The sequence below is a fragment of the Sprattus sprattus genome, assembly GCF_963457725.1.
Source record: "Sprattus sprattus genome assembly, chromosome: 15".
NCBI classification, from domain to species: domain Eukaryota; kingdom Metazoa; phylum Chordata; class Actinopteri; order Clupeiformes; family Clupeidae; genus Sprattus; species Sprattus sprattus.
In genome coordinates this window covers 26,709,795-26,729,150 of record NC_137913.1, presented here as the reverse complement: position 1 = coordinate 26,729,150, position 19,356 = coordinate 26,709,795, and the positions used below count along the sequence as shown (strand labels likewise).

General features: G+C 43.3%; 1 protein-coding gene across 1 annotated transcript; it reads left to right on the top strand.

The window, feature by feature from the left end:
* The first annotated feature begins 2,650 nt into the window (after positions 1-2,650).
* Positions 2,651-18,833, top strand: ndufs4 (NADH:ubiquinone oxidoreductase subunit S4). Its single transcript, XM_080851999.1, has 5 exons — positions 2,651-2,758; positions 6,154-6,232; positions 17,985-18,157; positions 18,262-18,335; positions 18,618-18,833. Exons 1-5 carry the CDS (start codon positions 2,676-2,678, stop codon positions 18,719-18,721), a joined length of 513 nt encoding a protein of 170 aa, XP_080708125.1. The 5' UTR covers positions 2,651-2,675; the 3' UTR covers positions 18,722-18,833.
* The last annotated feature ends 523 nt before the right edge of the window (positions 18,834-19,356 follow it).

Here is a 19,356-nt window from a genome sequence, read left to right as displayed (position 1 = left end):
CTTTCAGGAAAAAAGGGGGGGCAGACAAATACAAACTCACTGCTGTGAATGGTACCATGGAAAGGAAGCATACAGGCACTGATAAATAGCGTAAAATGAGTGCTCGGCGTGGCATGCCTTTAGTCCCAGGAGAGGCCTGCTTCCCTCCATCCAGCCCCTGAGAACAAGGGAAGAACCTGACCCATCTAAAAGTGATCCTTTGAAGAGACCTGAACTCAAATTAAGAGGCATGCCATGGGTGCTTGCTGCTGTTTTTTCCTCTCCTTTGTGGGAGCCCTGCCCTCCTTTTCCTTTTCTTGTTTTTCAGGAGGTGGTGGTGGTACCAGCACTATATTGTGGCAAGCTTGAAACACTGAAATCCAGTCATAGTGATTTGGAGAAGTTGATCAAATTCACTCTCTAATCATCTGATACTATGCTTGAACAACTAGAGTACTCCCTAATGGCCAAATTGTATAATAGGATACTGTATCAAGCTGTGATTATGGATTTAAATGAAGACAGTTAAAAACACCAACAGCAACAATTGAACCCAACTATTAGCAGCATAAAGCACTGGCTAATAGCCTAAGTCAGTGTTGTACTTTTGTAAAATGTTATTGGTATTGTGACAACTTCTATTAGTTTGTGTTTAGTGGGTATTCATCGGCATCGTTAATGCTTTAGTCAGACAACGTGGTGCCACAAATCATGAAGCTGGCAAGACTTTTATCCTAGCAAACACTTACAGAATTAAACTCAAATTAGTTGTGAGGATATCTATACAAAATCCTCAGATACTGACATGTGTATACACAGTCTTGAATGACATTAAGATACACAGCGCTATTCAGAGACCTCACACATCTGTTTAGTAATCAATAACTTATGAGACATTTGAAACAGTTCAACACAGAAGTGTACAGCCAAATTTCCTTTTCAAACATAAGGATAGTTTTCTCTCTTTGCAGCAGACAAAATGTCTGCTGACTAAATTGATGGTAAATTAATGGTACTAATAGTTTACAGCCGGCAATCTGACTGGCACTGGCTCTCCATTGAACCTTGTACAAACCTTGGCAACCTTTCAGCGTTGTGCACGGAATTGCTTTTGTCTTCAACTCATTACTTTCGTACAAAGCTAAAAAACGAAATATTAATAATTGCTTGTCTTAGCAGTATGTTCAAATTTAAAGTACTATTACCAGACAATCTTTTTTCATTTTTGATAATGTGGAACTCAAAACAATCTGGCACGTCTCACCGACTCTAATCATCTCTCCTTCAATCACTGCTGTATTGCTGAGCTGTCTATTTTATTTGTCTTGTTTAAATTAGGTGAGAGAACGAGATCAGGAGAAAGCATGCCATCCAACACCGCTCATTGTCCTGCTGGGCTGAGCCGCCTCCGCCCGAGTGAGCTGGCTCCTTTTGATGTGCTCAGAGAGAGAGGACCATATTTAACAGCCAACGTCAGAGAATGTGAAGAATTCGCCATCCAGTTCATTAATTAACGCTGGAGCACAGTACACCAATTAAGCCGCAGACTTGCTGTGCTCTCCCCAGAACAGTCACGCAGTTACAGTCACACTGAATTTCAACACCACTGTTTACTGAATACAAACAAAGGACACCAAACAAGAGCTGGCAACCAGTGGACCAGCAAGTCTGGATAAGATGTCATTAGTGGCACCAGGACTTCATCCATTCAGCTACTTATTGCCATTTATTTCATGAAAAAAATAAACATGTCTTTCTTTCTCTGGAGAGAACACATGTTTACATTTGATACACATTGATGTAAACGCAAATTAAAGGTTAATATGAGACACCATAGAGTAATGTCAACAGTGTACAACATCTATGACTACTTGAATAGTTCAAATTCCCTGGTTTCCTCTGCAGACAATAGACACCTTTGCATATTTACAGAGTGTGTTATTTCTTCATTGTATAAGAAGTTATGAATGTAGCAAAAACGTTTTACCACATTACCATCGTACCATGCCAACTGTCAGAAAACTTTCTCTCTCTCTCTCTCTCACACACACACACACACACACACACACACACACACACACACACACACACACACACACACACACACACACACACACACACACACACACACACACACACACTCTTTCTCACACACACACACACACACACACACACACACACTCTTTCTCACACACACACACACACACACACACACACACACACACACACACACACACACACACACACACACACTCAAGCATTTAACTTTTTTCTAGAGGACAGGACAGGCAAGAGGGCACTCTTTACCTGTAAACATCTGATTATTTCAGTTTATCTTTTAAAAAGGGATTCACATCCTGTGCAAATGTATGTTTTTACTCTTGTTAGCCAGTCTGTTGTCTGATCTTATAGTATATTGTGAACTGCTCTGTGACATTGTTGGAAAACATATGTATTTTACACCTTCCTTTGGTCTCATATTCATATTCATCATATTCTTCAACCTGTACCTTATCCATGTCCATTCCAAATTTCAGCAGGAACAAATTCATTACTTAACCTTGCATTTGAGTTTATAACAGCATCAAAAAACGTTCAGTCTTCATTCTTATGATTGTCATGAAATTTTGCCTCGACTTAGGCGACGTAACAATTCTGAAACGCCTTGCTTGCCGTAGTTACAGATTATCGTAAACATGGCGTCCTCAATGTCACTCCTGAATCTAAGCCGAGCCTGTTTACTGAATCCTGCGACCAAAGTATTTCTAAACCCTACCAGGTAACCAGTATTTATATGATATCTTAAGTATTATTCGGTTGTCTCACAAGAAAAGTGCGTAATTCTCACAAGACTCACGTGTGTGATTAAAGTAACTTCACTTGATCAGAAGCAGGCCAATGTCAGCTAACGATAGTTAACTTGGGTATCGCTATCTTATTTAGAACAACAAGAAAAGATAGTACTGTTATACAAATGTCACTAAGATTGAAAGCAATGGATGATAAGCTTGCTATCCGAAACCTACATAAGTGGCTTTAACGTTAGTTAAGGTGTCCGAGATGTTGGCTAGCCCATGTAGCGTCGTAGCTAACAACAGGGCTCTAGGTAACGTCAAGTAACCTTTGCTAGCATAGCATAGTGTTTATGGGTGGTGTTCTTATGATAGTTAAACGCACTTGTTATAAGCTTTGTACTCGACAGAAGTATTATCTAGGTGGCTTAAACGCAGTACTCTTAATTTTCTTGCAGCTTTTTGAAAATATAACTGCAGGTAGCCTTGCTTGCTTTGACAGTGAGGCGCAGTTCAACATTAGAGCTAATGTTAAATTGCTCTCCCCAGCAGGCATTCCTAGTACACTATATACTTGTACTTTAAATAGTAATACACGTGAGATGGATACATAAGGCTTTGAAATTAGTTATGACTGAATGTTGTCTATGAATGAGCGGTCGGCCAAATATGTAGAGCGAACTTGATCAATTACCTGACTGCCTAAACAATGACAAGCGACATCTACTTGGCCAGTTAACGTTACCTTTGTAATGTCTCAGGAGGTCCTTCGCCATAGATACATGTCTAATTGTTTGCGCTTGCGTAAATAAATGCATGCAAGCAACATGTCTGTTCGTGTGCAGTAGACCGTTGTACAATACAACTGGAATTTTGCTAACGTTTCCAAACTGCACGCTATCAAAAGTGCAAAGATTAAAAACATCTACCTAGTAACTTTGGTAACAAAAGTTGCAGCAAGCTAGCTTAAAGGTTCAAATTAGTTTAGCTTCTTTTGCAATATTCACTGTTTTGGTGATATGAGCATAAAGGATCGCAATTTAGTATATGAGGAACACACTGCCCCTAGCATCTCTTGTCGACATTTGGGTGGTAATGTTAACAAAATCTCCACAATCACACCCAGACCGTAAAATGTATGCCAATATCCCCATGGCCGAGCAACATGAAGTGATTTTAATTTGGATGGAATCATTCTTTGTTCTGTTAACTAAATGACGCCACAAACCAGCCCAGGAGGACACGCTCATACTAATACACAGCCAAGTTCAAAGGGCTCCTTTCCAAAAGACTGATGAGCGCTCCGATTTTCTCAGCTCGGTGCCTTTCAGTTGGTTGGAAACCAATATTGAATGTGTTGACATTTGAACAAGGTATAGGCATGAGTGCTGTATCTAAAGAAGGCTGCCCCGGAGTGCTGGTTTATTTGAGAAATGCTTGGCCCTTTCTGTTGCGTTGATATTATGCTACAGAAGCTGTGCTGAACATTAACTTTAAAAAGTGGTTGCCAAGCTTGGCATGCCAACCCGGCATGAGCTTTTGGTTGCCAAATCCGACTAAATGGTTGCCATCATTAACAGCCTTTATTCTGAGTTGTGTGTGCGAGCTACAATAGTGATTTAAACCAATTAGTCTTTGAACACAGGTTTGAATTTATTGAACATTAACCATTTGTGATAACAAAAGCGTCAGGTTGATTACTGACATGACAATTTGTAAGATCAAAGAAGACCTATAAAACTGTAAAACTAAGGATTAATCAATTGCTGTTGCAGCCATTCTGGCACAGCCTGCGTGTAAAAAGGTCAGAGCAATTTGCCCCTGACTTGTCCCAATCTCACAGGTCAGCACAGAGCCGCATTGCCTGTTGGTTTGTGATGATCCTGGGACCTCCATGTACAGACCTGTGGGTTCCAACGCAAGAAAGTGCTGTGCAGGACTGATTGCGGAGTTCGGGGGCTAGGGTGGGGAAGAAACTGATACATTGCTCTTATTAAAGTACTGATGTGGGAAAGTATATGTTACAGTATATTATTGGTTGTTTTTAAACACATGACACATTTTCATTGGAGTGGGACCAGTGCGGGCACATGATGGCAGCACTCCGATCCCATCCAATTCTCTCCATGGGGTCTCCATGGGGGGTTAACGGCTCTATCTCAAAGCACATGGCAGTGACCAATCTAGATCTTGGCCGCGTCAGTTCAAATCAAATGCGGAATGTTTACATCTGCTACCGTTGATTATACAGTAAAGACGTTGTGAAATGAAACAAAAACACACCACAGTTAAAGTTGTATTAGTATTGATTGATTCACATCGATATGAATGGATTACATGACTAACAACTGGTGGAAAGTAATATGAAAATATTTGTTCACTGAATTAGCGTTCTGTCCCAAACAGTTGCGTACCAGTTTCAAAGTTTCAGTTTCGCTTTCAGTATTTCAACGTGAATGAGAGGGAGCACAAGAACTGAGCGTCTAGCAGCGTTTATCATATCATATACATTATATATGATGCATTTATATGTCTGTGGGCACGATCTCAAGCACGTGCAAAAGTTGTTGTTGTCCAATTTGAATCAGATACGAGAGACACATGCGCGCCCAGTCCAATTACCAGCGGAATCGAATCGTGTGTCCAGGGGTTTACATCGGAGTCCAGTCGGACTCAAGTCGGACACAATGAATCTAGTTCTGGGGAGACACATGTGTCCAATATCCAATTTAAATCGGACTGAAATCAGAAATTGGACACATGTGTCCACACTGACTGACTGACTGCACGAGCAGGACTGAAAAATCCATCTTGTGTAAAGGTTCACCTTTGTGAGTTTGTGGCTGGTAGGACGAAATGTGAAAGATGCAGGAGCGGGACAAAGTATTACAAAGTTTTGTAGGAACTGGCGGCAGTGGGACAGTATCTTGGGGGAGTGGGACTGAAAAATCCATCCTGCACAGACCTGTACTTCCATGAAGCCACTCGTGCTTTGAGCTCCACAGCCCTGGCACCCTCCCCGAGCCCTCTGTGGGTAGATGGAGCCGCATAAAGTGTGGTCTGTTGCTGACCAGCCGGATGGGAGCGGGCCAAAAACTCAGCAGACAGAACTAATAGGGGGAGAGAAAGGATCTGCCCGCTCACCCTTCTCACCGTCGCCACCTCCCTCTCCCTGTCGCTTCTCACCAACCCCCCCCCTACACACACACACACACACACACACACACACACATTCCCAAGACTCTTTACTTTGTTTGGGCCACTACTGTGTGTCATTTTTAAAATGTACGTTTGTAGAACTGGAGGCAATTGGGCATACCTATGTATTTGCTTTGCTTGCCTAAAACTACTGCCACATTTTTTGTGCTGTCTTGTTTTGCAGGGCCCTCAGTACGTCGGTATGGAGACAGGCCGAAGGCAAGGGGCAGGATTCGCAGCTCATCACCGTTGATGAGAAACTGGTGAGGTTTCCGGCTGCCATGTCTTCTTTCTGTTCTGCTCCCTATTGTTTAAGATGTGGAATTCAGTTGGGACTGTGCAAAAGCTGCAGTAAGCTGTAATGCTTTGGAATACTTGAGATCACATTTTCTTACTTGGACTCTCCTTTGAGCTCTCTGGTCTGTGTCTAAAGTTTCAACAGAGTCTGGCTGTATTACCAAACCAGAGAACTTCTAGTAGGCTTCAATGATATCAGCAAGTAAGCAACTCATCAAATGACCTGCCGTAGAAGTTACTGAGAAATGCCAATGTGAGTTGTTGTGTAAAGGGCCTGTGTTTTAATGTTTATTGGTGATTTCTGTGCTATAAGCGTAATTGAGTACAGCCACAAGAGGATCTATGGGTCATGTTTCCACTTTCAGTTTTTTTCCCCTGACTCTTTAAAATCTGGAGGTTTGCTGCTAGAAATATGGTCTGCATGGCCGGGAGGTTATGTCTTCATGTCTTTAACTATGAGATAAAAAGCTTCCCTATGCTACAGTGTTTCATTTCAGATTGATTCTATAGTTGCCATCAAGAAAGGGGGAAAAAACAGCTTATTTCATCTTTGCATTATTTACACAAGTTGTCTGCTCAGGGAGTGGTTTTCATTGCCTTCATGTCATGGATGTAAAACGTAGTATTTGATCGACGCTTTGATCTCAATGTAACAATCCCTTTCTTCGACATTCTTTTCAAATTAATATGGGCCTTTGACTTTTTATCTTGACTGCAGTGGCGGCTCGTCCATAAGGGCGATTGGGCGACGCACTGCCTATGGGAAAAAGAAGAAGGGAAAAAAAAAAAAAATTATAATAAAAAAAAAATTCCTGATGTATAAATTCAATTGCACGACTACATGTAAATGTAAATTTCATATATTTTTTCTGTCGGATTCTACCACTAGACCGTCTTATCTGCCTCTGTATGTCATTGTCGAATCAGGTAACAGTCATTCAGTCAGCCTAGAGTCAAGATTCAAATGGCCCCGCCCCTTCAGGGCGATCTGGGACGAAATGAAAATCGCCCCAGACCTCTCCCATTGACTCCCATGTTAAATGCGTTTTTTTCACAAAACAGAGCTCTCAATGCATTCTCTATGGCTTCCGGGAGGGCTCGCCCCTCCAAGTCTAGTCATAAGTAAGCGACGCAAAAGGCTATGGTAAAAGCCAATGAGGGCTGACAAAGGCATGTCAAGATGGCACCTGTTCAGCACAACAATTCCATCCGCTCTTTGACAGAAACTTCTTTTTAGTCAGCGTAATAATGAAGATAAATTGACCAAAAAAACAATTAGGACTTCCTAGACCAAAAGTATCCATTCAACAGTTTTCTACAAAGGGAGGGAAATTGGAACAAAAGAAAATCGCGGTCGTGAAGTGGCTAACGCGGTCTGTATTTCTATTTACCACTGTCACTTTTCATAGGTTTCACAGTGTGAACTATCTTTGAATAATTTTTTATGTGATGACTTATTTTGCTTTTGTAAGCCAATACTTTCAGTCAATAAATATCGTTGGTTTTGACGTATGTTGCCCCCTTCTTTATGTTGTTAGTGGACATATCATGTGTCCTGTTCAGCTATGTTACAACATACAACATTTGAGACGTGTGGATAACGAAAAAGTGGGATAATTTAATGTGGAGCCACATCATGTTTGCTTATGAAGGCTCCTGAATGTAACTTTCTTCCATAGCGTTCCACTTGTATCTTGCTACTCTAGCTATGTAGAAAGAGGGGAGATATTACTGTTGGGTGCTGCCAATAGTGGAAAAAAAGGTATTGCTGCATGAGTAAATCGGATAACTTAATGTACCTACTGAATAGGTCGCCTTAATCATAAAAAAAAAAATTGCCCCCCCTGAGAATTTTTTCAGGAGCCGCCACTGCTTGACTGAAAGAGGTTTGTACAGTATAAACATGGATAACTATTCTGAACCAACACTCCCTGTGACCGTGATCTCAAAGGGAGAGAGAGAGAGAGAGAGAGAGGGGGAGGGAGAGAGGAAGTCTTCGAGAGACGGAGGAGGCGTGTGTGCTTGGGGGGCAGGGGGTTAGGTAGTTGGCGGAGCATCCTGGCTTTGGTTGTTTTAGACAGGGACTGAAGTGGCAGGACAAACTCTCCCCAGACCAAGAAGCCCATTGCCCTACAGGGCCCTGTCTTAAGCACACAACAAGCAGCAGAGACCGACAGAAAGGGCCAACCATCCAACCAGATACACGCACATACAGACAAGAGAGGCAATCAACTAGACAGACCGACCTGCAGAGGATACAAGAGATAGTTAGAAAGGAAAGTTATCAGTATGCAGTATCCTGCATAGTTGTGGATGCATTTTCATTTCAATGAACAGCTTCTTGGCAATTGTCTCTAAAATATCCGTAAAGAATTTAGGCTTATCTCATTATCGGAGCTGCGTTTTAAAATGTGATTTCTTCCTTCCCCAGCGACTGATAGTGACTGCGTTTATCAAGCTATATGTACAGTGATGTGCTATTCAACATGGTGTGAGAGTATGAGGCGTGAAGTCATTGGAATTGGGCTGCTCAGATTCAGCAGCAGGCACACTGGCGAGCCGACTGACATCTCTCCTAACCCCTAGGCCATTTGTGCTCTGGAGGTGTGTGTGTATGTCCATGTTTGCTTGTGGAAACGCTTGTGTCTGTGTGTATGTGTCTGTACCACCATTGCTGTGCAAATTTGTGCGTGGGTGTAATTCCAGTGTACAACTATCGCTGTAGAGACTTTGGGAGTATGTGTTCAAACTATGCCAGAATTAGGATGTGACTTGTCAGCTCTTTTTCACTTTGGTTTACACCCCCCCCACACACCCACACCCTTTGAGTTCTCATGGGTGTTTCATCCAGAACAAGCCGCGGTTGTTTATCGCGAGCCCCCTCGTTAGCCTCACATGTCAATCGCTGCCTTTTCTCCAACTAAACACATGCACATAGATGTCGGCATTTTTCATCCCAAAACAGAGAGAAAGTAAACTTCCAAAACGAAAAAAAGAGACCTTCTAGTACATTGATCGGTGGCGCTGGAAGAACCCTTGTTGTGTCTGCTGACAGAGCCTGGCTTCGGCTGCTGCCCGTCGGCCTGCCTGCCTGCCCGCCTGCCCTCCTTGTTTTGCTTAGTAATGACTGTTTGATTAAGCACGCTGGGCTATTAGCAGGACAGGCTGGCACGTCACCGATACAGAGCCTCTCACTTAATGTCTGCAGGGCACTCGTCTGCTCTCACTCCACCTCTCACAAGACAGGAAGGAGGAGCCTCCCCCTCTGCCTTTCTGTTTGTCTTTCTTTGGCTCTCTCTCATTCTCCCCCCTTTTCTCCCACTTTCTATACCTCTCTATGTCTGTCTCTTTCTTTCACCCCCTCCTTTCACCTACTTTTCTCTATCTATCTCTCTTCCAATCTCTCTCCTACTTTCTCTCTATACCTCTCTCTATTTATCTGTCCCCCCATCTCTCCTACTTTTTCTGTACCTCTCTTCCCCCCCCTCCTCTCTCTTTCTTCTTCTTCTTCTTCTTCTCTCTCCCTCCCGTCTCTGTTTGTCTCTCTTTAGAGAGGGAAAAAAGGGCTTGAGTGCTGCCTAAATAAAGGAAACCAAAGAATCCCTAACCAGTACTGAGCCCCCTCTTGTAGACCCTGTCAGAAACGTGCTGAGAGATTTGTTTTTAAGGGCTCTATAAGGGAAGGAAGCAGAGGTGACGGCCAGAGGAGATGGGGGCCAGGAGCCTTGTCTGCCTGTCTGCCTGCCTGCCTGCTTGCCTGCTTGCCTGCTGCTCCCTTTCTCTCTCTCTACCCCAAGCCCCAGGTATTGAGGGCAGGCGGCGTCGCGCCAGTTGGCTGGTTGGCATGCAGTGGCTGCCCGGTCTACTCAGCACTGCTGCGTCTCATTACAGGCCCTCACAATTACTATTGTAGGAGGGAATAATCTGTTTGTGCCAGTCGGCACAGACCATTCCCTTCTCATCCCTTTTGTCTCTGCATTTCTTTCATTTAGATTTGTTTTCCACTGCCTTTCTGCTATAGTTACACTGGACCCTCTGTTATATTATAGTCTTCTATAGTTATTTAGTTGTAAGTATAGCACGTAGCACAGATAAAGTGTATAAACATGGTTGGGCAAACACATGAGTCTGCTTCTGCACTCAGCCTGCTTCTGATTCTTCCTTCAGCTCGTCAGCCTCTTCCTTTCCCCATCATGTCATTTTCTTCATCCTCCTCCTCCTCTTCTCATTCTCTTTATCATCCCCCTCCCCTCCCTCTCCTCCCCTCACCCGCCTCCTCTGCCCCAACACACATTTCTCCCTTTAGTGTCCTGAAGTGTCTTGTTTTGTCTAGTCTTCTCTCTGATCAGTGTGTTGTGCCGAAAACAGAAAGTATCCAAGTCCTCGGACCATAGGGACAGGGTCAGAGGATTTGGGTTCTTTTGAAGGGCCACCCCATTCCCTGCCACCACTTTCAACCCAACCCAAACCAACCCCACTCCCCCCCAGAACAGACTTTTGGGCTGACACCTACTAAAAAGCATTTCCTTTACTTGAGACTCTGGAGGGAGTCCCCTCTAAAAGGCCCTTGAGCACTGCCACCCCACTTCACATGACTCCCACATGCACTCTTTACCAGAGATAAAGACCAAGAGTATGTCAGATTCTCCCCCTTTTAAGTACAGTGTAACAAGGCGAATACGCCCATTCTGAGGTTGATGGTTCAAGTCCGTGTCAGCATGTCGCCATCTCGTGCATCATTTTGGTGTTTCATTTCCTCTCTCTCAGCCTTCTTGCCTCTGGATTCTGAAAAACTTCGACACTCGTGATTAATGAGCTCACCATGGTCAAGTGTGTGCGACGACACCTCTCTGTGCTTTCGTTCAGCGTTATGATTGAATGGGCCACCCCAGGAAAGCCTCACGCTTGTGTGAATGTCCTCAAATGCTGTTTGGCTAATGAAGCCGTAAGTAGCATGTTCCTGCGATGACGCACAGAAGAAAAGTAACTGTAGCGCCCAGTTGTAGCCTTTTTGGTTGGAGTGTGTGACTCGTGCATGACGTGGGTCTCTTAACCTTTTCTGCTTCCTACTGGGAAAGACTACTACGACAGAGTTGAAATAATGAAACCCCATGGGATTATTCTGTTTCTTAATTGATATTTCAACTCAGCCATTAGACTATTGGGTTTATTAAGGACATTTCTTTAGAAATATTAACTGACCACCAGAATCCATACCTGTGTCAAGCTCATAACTTGCAAACAGTTGTAATATGCATTGGTTCACCGGTTCTTAAGTCGTTTTCTTTTTAACAAGAATTGTTTTACGGTAATCTGGCATGTAATGCTATGTTTTGCACATCAGCAGCGCTCCCCGAAAGCCACATGTAAATCCCAGAAAGTCAGGGCTTGGGGCTGCCTCGCATGCCAACTGTGATTTGAAGCATCCTGTTCCTAAACCGCTATTTGAGCATAAATGGTCTTCACAGAGGATGAAGTCTGCCCACATGAACGCCTTGAGAGACAGCTGCTCTCAAATCTGTTGTGGATTTTGCTATTTTCTTCTAACACGAGAGGCCTGACACATGCTTAGAACCCACCAAGGAAAGGAAAAGTGTTTATAGGCTGTAGCCTATGCTATCACCTCTTGGTAAATTGAGGATCTGCCTCTTGACTGGTTCTGTTACTGTGGAATATCACGTCACAACAACACACGCCTGCGCTAAACCTGTTGAATAGTGCAGTCCATTTTTTTCCCTTAAAGGTGAATTGCTGTAAATCCCCATTGCCTGTAATTTGGTGTTTTTTTGTTTCACTGGAGTTCATACTGAAACCGCACGGGAGAGGGTAGCTTTATTTGAAGTCCTCTTTGAAGCCTCTGACTTGTGAGTTATGCGAATTCATAATTTTGACACAAAAAGGACGTGACGCGAGCATTACTCACAAGTTGCAGACCCTCCACAGTTTCCCCATTAACTTCGATGTGTCGGTGTGGGTTTGTGTGTACTTAAAGCCATTAGGAAAGAATAACAAAGCGTAATTCCTGTGTGAACCAAAGTTAACTATCACCACAAACAAACCCATCCCTGAGCTTGCTGAGGTGTTATGGTCTTCCTGTTTGTGTTTTGCCGTGTGTGTGCGTGTGTGTGTGTATGCGTGTGTGTATGTTATTCTCTCTGACCTCTGGTGCTTATTTCTGTCCGTGGGTATCTCGATGGGCTTGGTTGGGGGGCAATGTTAGCCCATGTGCCGTCTCGTCTCTCAGTAACAGCTTGTAGGGACAAACAAACAACAAGGCTTGAGATTGAGCTTGCTCGTGCGGAAGCGATCCTCCTCACTGTAACGTGATAATTTTGTTAACCCCTCGACGCCAACTGCTTTCACATTCTTTCTCTCTCTCACTCTCTCACTCTCACACACTCACACACTCACAGACCCCCCCCCCCCCCCCCCCCCCACATATGCAGATGTTTTGTTTGTGTCTATTAGGAACCCCCCTGTGTCCTGTTCTCAGCTAAATCCTGCAGCGCTGCACTTCAAACGGTGACCTGGCAGGTGGTGTGGCATAATGAGTGAAGCTGACAGGTAGGGCAGGGCTTTCCTGGCAAGGGGTTAAGGGTGAGATGTTTTCTGTCTAATTTCCACTGATTTAACCTAAGTGACGACTTCACTCGAGACTCGCCTTAGCAGATACCCCCGCCCCCTAACCACGTGAGACTGCTACCCCCAGCGAAGAAAACTCACAATGTGTCCCCTTCTCTCAACATGTCTCAAGAGGAAGGGGTCAGGGGAATTTGGGGGTGGTGGTTAAGGTCGACCTTTAGGCAATAACATCCTGATTTGAACAGTGCTGAAAGGACTATGTCACCCGTGTTGGAGAGGTGCAAATGGGAAGATTTGGCTTAATTAGTTAAATAATCATTCTGAGGAAATGGGTACTCACAGGGGTTTGCCTTTTAGGGAGATTGTATCAAATGGTAAAAAGGTTGAAGTACTAATGATGAAGCCGGCCAAAACGTGATACAGGCCTTACTGGCAGAAAAACCTTTTGATCATTGCTGAGTTACTTTAAAATAGAAACCATTACATTCACAATTCAGTTAAGTGTGTGTGTGTGTGTGTGTGTGTGTGTGTGTGTGTGTGTGTGTGTGTGTGTGTGTGTGTGTGTGTTTTGGTTCCTTCCAAACTACCTCGCTAAGTGAATCTGCATGTATGCACCAAAAGCTTAGAGGTTCTGCCGCTAATCTCTTTCCAAGTCCCTCGTCTTCATTTCAGAAAGAGATACTTTCTTCTTTGCCTCGTCCAACATCAACTATTCCCTCAAGCCTGTCTCTATGTCAGTGATGTTTTATTTTTTGCTTAGGTTGGACATTAGCATAACACAACTTCATTAAAAGTGAGATTGTCAAGCAGTGTGTCCTTTCCAAAATCTGTTTAAATCCTTTAGTTACTTTATTGTGGTGTAATGCCTTTATATAAAGGGGAAAAAAGCATTTGAAACTAAGGAGTTGTACATGTATTTTCTGGGTCTGTTTGATAGCACCTTACTGTTCCATATTTCAAATTCTTTGCGCTTTCAGCTCCGTCCAGAAGCAACCATAGAGGTCATCCATGTTTGTGGTTTTACAAGCCACCAGTGCCCCCTTCCCTATCCTCAGTTCGAGCCCAGACCTGCTATTGCTATCACGTGAAGTATAATTTTTGCCCTTGTCACTGTGTGTGGCTAAACAACGAGCATGTTCCTTAAGGCAGCTGTATAAACTACACTTCAGTAACTTATGGGCTGGGGAGTCCTTCACCTGTGAACCCAGTCTGGTGCTGGAGGAACTTCAGGGGAGTCGGGGTGGGGGGCGGGGCAGGCTTGTCTAGGGAAAAAAGCCTATAAGAAGCTCAGAGGAATCGGCGCGCCTCTCTGTCACTGTGAGTAGATGGCAACTCGTGCTCCCTGTACACTCATGGAAGATGCATAAATCACACAGGTCTCGCAGGAATCCTTAAGAAAGAAATGTTTCCTGGGGCTGGTGCGGAGCAGTTATGATAGCAGTTGAGTTAGCTCCGTCTGGTCAAGGTGACACTTGTGGTAATGAGTAGACTAAATAATAAAAGCTAGTGACTCGTCTGCAGCGAGTCTGTTCTCCTGAGTTTTTTATCACAACTCCCACTCCCTCTTCAAGAAGACAAAACAAGAAGAAACGAAGTAGCCTAAAAAGATGGCAGGAAAAGAATACAAAATGACCTCAGGACTCTGGACCAAAGTCTCGCAACAGAACATCCACTTTTCAAAACAATGTGTTTTATTCTTTTCTCAGAGGCAGAAACTTTTCTGATTATCCTTTTTTTTTAAGAAAAGAAAAGGAGAATAAACGAAGCAGATATGCTGTCCCACATTTCTCGGCAAGGGACTGGCACGCAAGGTTCATTGAAGCGGCCCTTGGCCTCCCAGCCAGCCGACGTGAAAAGCCTTTCATACCCCCCTCCACCCCACCTCCACCCCCACACCCTTTTATGCGTGGAGGAGCCCGGAGGTGTCAGAAATATCGACACGCTTTTCGCATGACGAAGACTTTGCCAGCCTTTCACCCCTCCAAACCCCCTCCCCTCATCTAAAGCTTGGGATTCAGTGTGCACGTCCAGGTATTGTCGGGGCCCTGTGAATGGTGTCAAACTTCATAGTTCTCATTTGGCTTCCTGTATGTGGAAGAAGAGTGTGTTGTTTTTTTCCTCCTTTTTTGTGAGCTTCAATGCCACATTGAAGCCCCCAGCCCTCGCTTTGTTGCTCAGCGTATTGTGCCCCCCATCGTTGTAGATAGCCCTCCTAGATTTTGGCTTAATTTATGTAGACATAAAAGTCTAGACTGGTGTTTTTTCTCCCTCCCTTTTTTTTTTTTTTTTTAAGTTGTAGGAAAATACATGGGTTTCTTGAATCTAGTTTTAGTTGTTGTTTTTTTCCCTTCTTCCACAACATTCTGCTCTTTTCACCCCTGGTTGATATTGGCATAAAACATGTAAACACCTGAAGTCTGTTGACTGACCATGTTTAGAAGCTTGAATAACAGTATAACCTGTGTTCACTATGGTATACGTGGTCTGGCCTGGCTTTAATTGTTTGGATATAAAACGTAATTCGTCTGACTTTGGATCGTCTGATTGACTTGTATTCCTCCTCAAGTGACATTATGTAGGTATGTAAGGAACTGGAATACAAGATTATGTTTCCCATCCTGTCATTTATGTCTATAACTGTAGCCATTTATATCTTTTTGGCTATTGTATGTGGCACCATATGATTCCACCATGGCCCTATCCAATGAAAAGATGTTTTTCTGTTGCTGTGAGAGAACTGTTAGCCTTTTGAATTCAGTTGTTGGCAACTTCCAGAAACATCATCTTGGAATTTGCTCTAAATAACTATGAAATCAGGCTAATGATGTGTTCACTGCATTGTATCAGTAACCTTAGGGTCTCTTATGGGTTTAACATTACATGTACAGCCCAACTTTATATTTGTCTTTGCAGGACCTTTTGAGGGACTGTTTTCCTAAACATGTTAATTTATATGACACAATGGTCAAGGATTTTCTTTCCCATTTTGAAACTTTCTGAGGCTGATGGTGCCTGCCCCTTTGTACACATTGAGCGTGGACGGAGCCCCGTTTATACACATCAACTGGCACATGATGGACAATGATGGAAAATTTGATTCTTTGAAGTTGTAACAGCCATTGAAATGTGTGAAGTTTGCCTGATGAAAAGGACCCGCTTGTGAGGCTTCCCAGCCTTGGGTGGCTACCGACAGCGTGCTGGGAGGTTTGCCTGTGTGTTGTTGCCGACTTCCCATCACTTGTTTGTTAATTCCCCTAAAGAAATTGCCCCAGGCTGTTTTCAAAGATCCTTTCAATGGGGGCTCAGAATTGCCTCAGGGACCGTGTCTGCATTCAGTTTTTTAAGCATCTTTTAATTTTTTTTATTTTTTTTTTACTTTATTTAGTTGGACAAGAGTTATGTTTGCCACATGTTATCATTGCATTTCTGCCTTTCATTTTTTTAAAGAAATGTTTTTCTGATTTGATTTGTTTCACAATTTCATTGCATTGATCTCTTTCAAAAGGATTTTTATGGCCCCAACAAAACATAGCCTGACATTTATGCTTGGTGTTTTGAAGACAATAATTGGTAAGGCTGCAGCTTGGTATAACTGGCTCTGCTCCTTGTACTGCTTCATATTATATCAAACCAAAGTTAAGCGCATGTTACACTTATCTGGAAGTGGAAGTAGGGAGTCTCGTTAAGCTATGCTTTCATCATCCATTTGTTATAAGATCATTGCGTTGATATTAGTTTGAAATAGCTTAAGCATCAATTAAATGACAAAGAAGAAACAATTCCAAAGAATTCCAGTAGTTTTGTTCATTTTAATTTTAAACTGAGGTCAATTCTAAATATTCGATTTTGTGTTGAGAAGTTTGACTTCCCTGATACATTTTTTAAAGATGTTTTCCTTCTTGGCTTCCCCAATCTCCTCTCAAATCTCATTATCATGGCTAATAGGCGGTAGGCGGTAACCCCCCCCCCCCCCCCCCCCCCCCCCCCCCTTACACTACCTGAGAAAGGCCCAGGTCCTTGCTCCAGAGGGTTGTGATCCTGCCCTGAGAAGCTGTCACAATGGGGGCGCTTTTTCAAAAGCATTTCGCCAGTGTGAGAAATCAGCTTGTCTAGACAGAGCGCGAGACTACATTCAAAAGGAAATATTTGGGCTTTTATGCCCCTTAGGTGTAAGTATGTGATGAATGCCAAGCCGTTTAACAGTATTCTCCCTCTTTTTTCCTCTCTTCACCCACCCACCCTCCTTCTCTTTCTCTCTCTCTTACCAGTCTTTCTCTCCTTTTTGTGTATTATTGGTTTTTGTCTGGCTGCAGACACATGGGTGAAGCAGGAAATGAAAATGGGTTTAGATTTCAGAAGCTTGTTGGATACGTTAAATCACACGTCGGCCTTATTGGTCAAGCAGCTCTGGTGTGGGCTAGACTGGGATGCCGAGCTAAGAGACGACAGACAGCTGGCCTTGTGTTACCAATGCTTCACTCTGCCAAATCAGGAGAGGCAGCCACTGATTCCTTTTAAGGTCACGTTAGGGTCAATTGGTAATGCCCAGATTGGACGACATGGCGTTCAGGTGGCAGAAAATACTGCACGTTCAAGGTGGTCATGCTAGTTCATTATCCGGCTTATACCATGGTTCCCACAATTGTATTATTTAAATTTACTGATACAATTTCCAAGTTTTGATTGCTTACATTGACTTCAGCCAGACATTTAGTCTTTTCTTAATTTGCCGGACTGCCGTTACTAGTGCTAACAGATGGTTCTTATGGCCAAAGCCCAGTCGATAGTTCCATCCCATTCGGGAATCGAGCCTTAGCTTTGTACAACCACTATGGTCCTTAGCCCATTTGAAGTGTTATGCTGTGTAGCTGTTTCAGACAAACAGTATGGAACATGGTGCTACTCTCTGTACCTTCATTTGCCCACTAATTTGTAACTGTCACAAAGGAACCGTTCATTTTGAACTTCACGGCAAAACACTTGAATTGATGTGCCAGTGTAACATGATCAATAATCTGAGATTGCCTAATACGCGTGCAAGTTATTCATCGGTCATAATGTGCCACAATAGGAAATTCAATATACCATATAACCATGAGAAACTGACCATGATGATGGTGTGTGTTTGTATGACAGGACATCACCAGTATTACCGGTGTGCCAGAAGAGCACATTAAGACGCGTAAGGTGCGCATCTTTGTGCCGACACGCACTGCCATGCAGTCGGGGGCCAACAGCACAAAGAAATGGAAGCTGGACTTTGACACCCGCGAGCGCTGGGAGAACTCACTGATGGGCTGGTCCTCCACGTATGTTCTGCGTCTCCTTTCAGACCAATATGTATAATGTTTCCGTTTTTTTCTTTCTGTGTGTTTTTTTAAATTATGCATGTTTTTGTTTTATCTGCTTTCAGTGGTGACCCCTTGTCCAACATGGGGCTCAGCTTCAGCTCCAAGGAAGATGCCATCGCTTTTGCAGAAAAGAATGGTGAGTGATAACCTGGAGTGCAAATCCCTGTCTTAAAAAAGGATGTCAAACGTTGGATAGGGATCCTCTGAACTTTTCTACTTAAGGCAAAAAACAGTCAATATGTGAACAAGCAATCTGGTTTGTCATTCACTGAAATGTTTCCCGGGGAATTTTTTTTCACTTTCTTCTCTATGTCTTATGTTTACTCTGCACAACAACAGCCAACCGCCCCAGTCCCCAAAGCGGATTGGCAAGATAAACCTTGGCCTGTGCGTTTATTTATCCTGTTTATTATTTCAGGTTGGAGTTACGATATCACGGAAAAGCGGACTGCCAAGCCAAGAGTGAAGTCATATGGGGCTAACTTCTCCTGGGACAAGCGGACGAGAAGGTCTTGCAAGTAGACCAACACCACCTAGGTTCCCTGCCTCTGCCCCAAGCTCACTGCTAGCAATCGATAGCAGTTCTGTATTATAATCTTCGTTGTCAAATAATAAAGAGACTCACTTATAACCACTCTTTTGTTTCTGTTGAATCCTTGACATTTTGATACATGAGGTGAGTCATAACTCTTTCATGAGAACCATCAATGTCTCAGAAGTAGTTCTGCTTATAACGACTATGAAAAAAGTTTGACAAAACGTATTCAGCTGCTGGTGGGATTTGGATAGTGGGCCTGCATATTCTGTGTGTTACCATCAGGTACTTCATCACAGCTGACCACCACCACTGAATGACCCTGAACTATGCACATACTTTGTCATTAGTTGTAACTACTTTGAAATATCTTTTTCTGTTAAATCAAACAACTTGACTCTTTCTCATGTATGTGCAATTCTCTGGCCCTTGTAAAAAAAAAAAAGAGTTACCTTTCATTTCCTTGGGTAATACATATTCCAGTTGGTGGATTAGGTTTTTCAATATACCTATGTGCCTCTTAAAGGCACTCCAGGTTATGTATCTGAAATGGGAGGACGAAGTAAGAATGTCAGGCTTCAAAAGAGCGAACGCAGATAGGTATGTTTTCTCTTATTCTTCT

What these genes read in the sequence shown, in the direction of transcription:
- ndufs4 (XM_080851999.1), top strand. Translation starts at nt 2,676, where the DNA reads ATGGCGTCCTCAATGTCACTCCTGAATCTAAGCCGAGCCTGTTTACTG. An exon ending in CTGATGGGCTGGTCCTCCAC is followed by an intron (nt 18,158 to 18,261) that starts GTATGTTCTGCG and finishes ATCTGCTTTCAG; the next exon opens with TGGTGACCCCTTGTCCAACA. An exon ending in CGCTTTTGCAGAAAAGAATG is followed by an intron (nt 18,336 to 18,617) that starts GTGAGTGATAAC and finishes TTATTATTTCAG; the next exon opens with GTTGGAGTTACGATATCACG.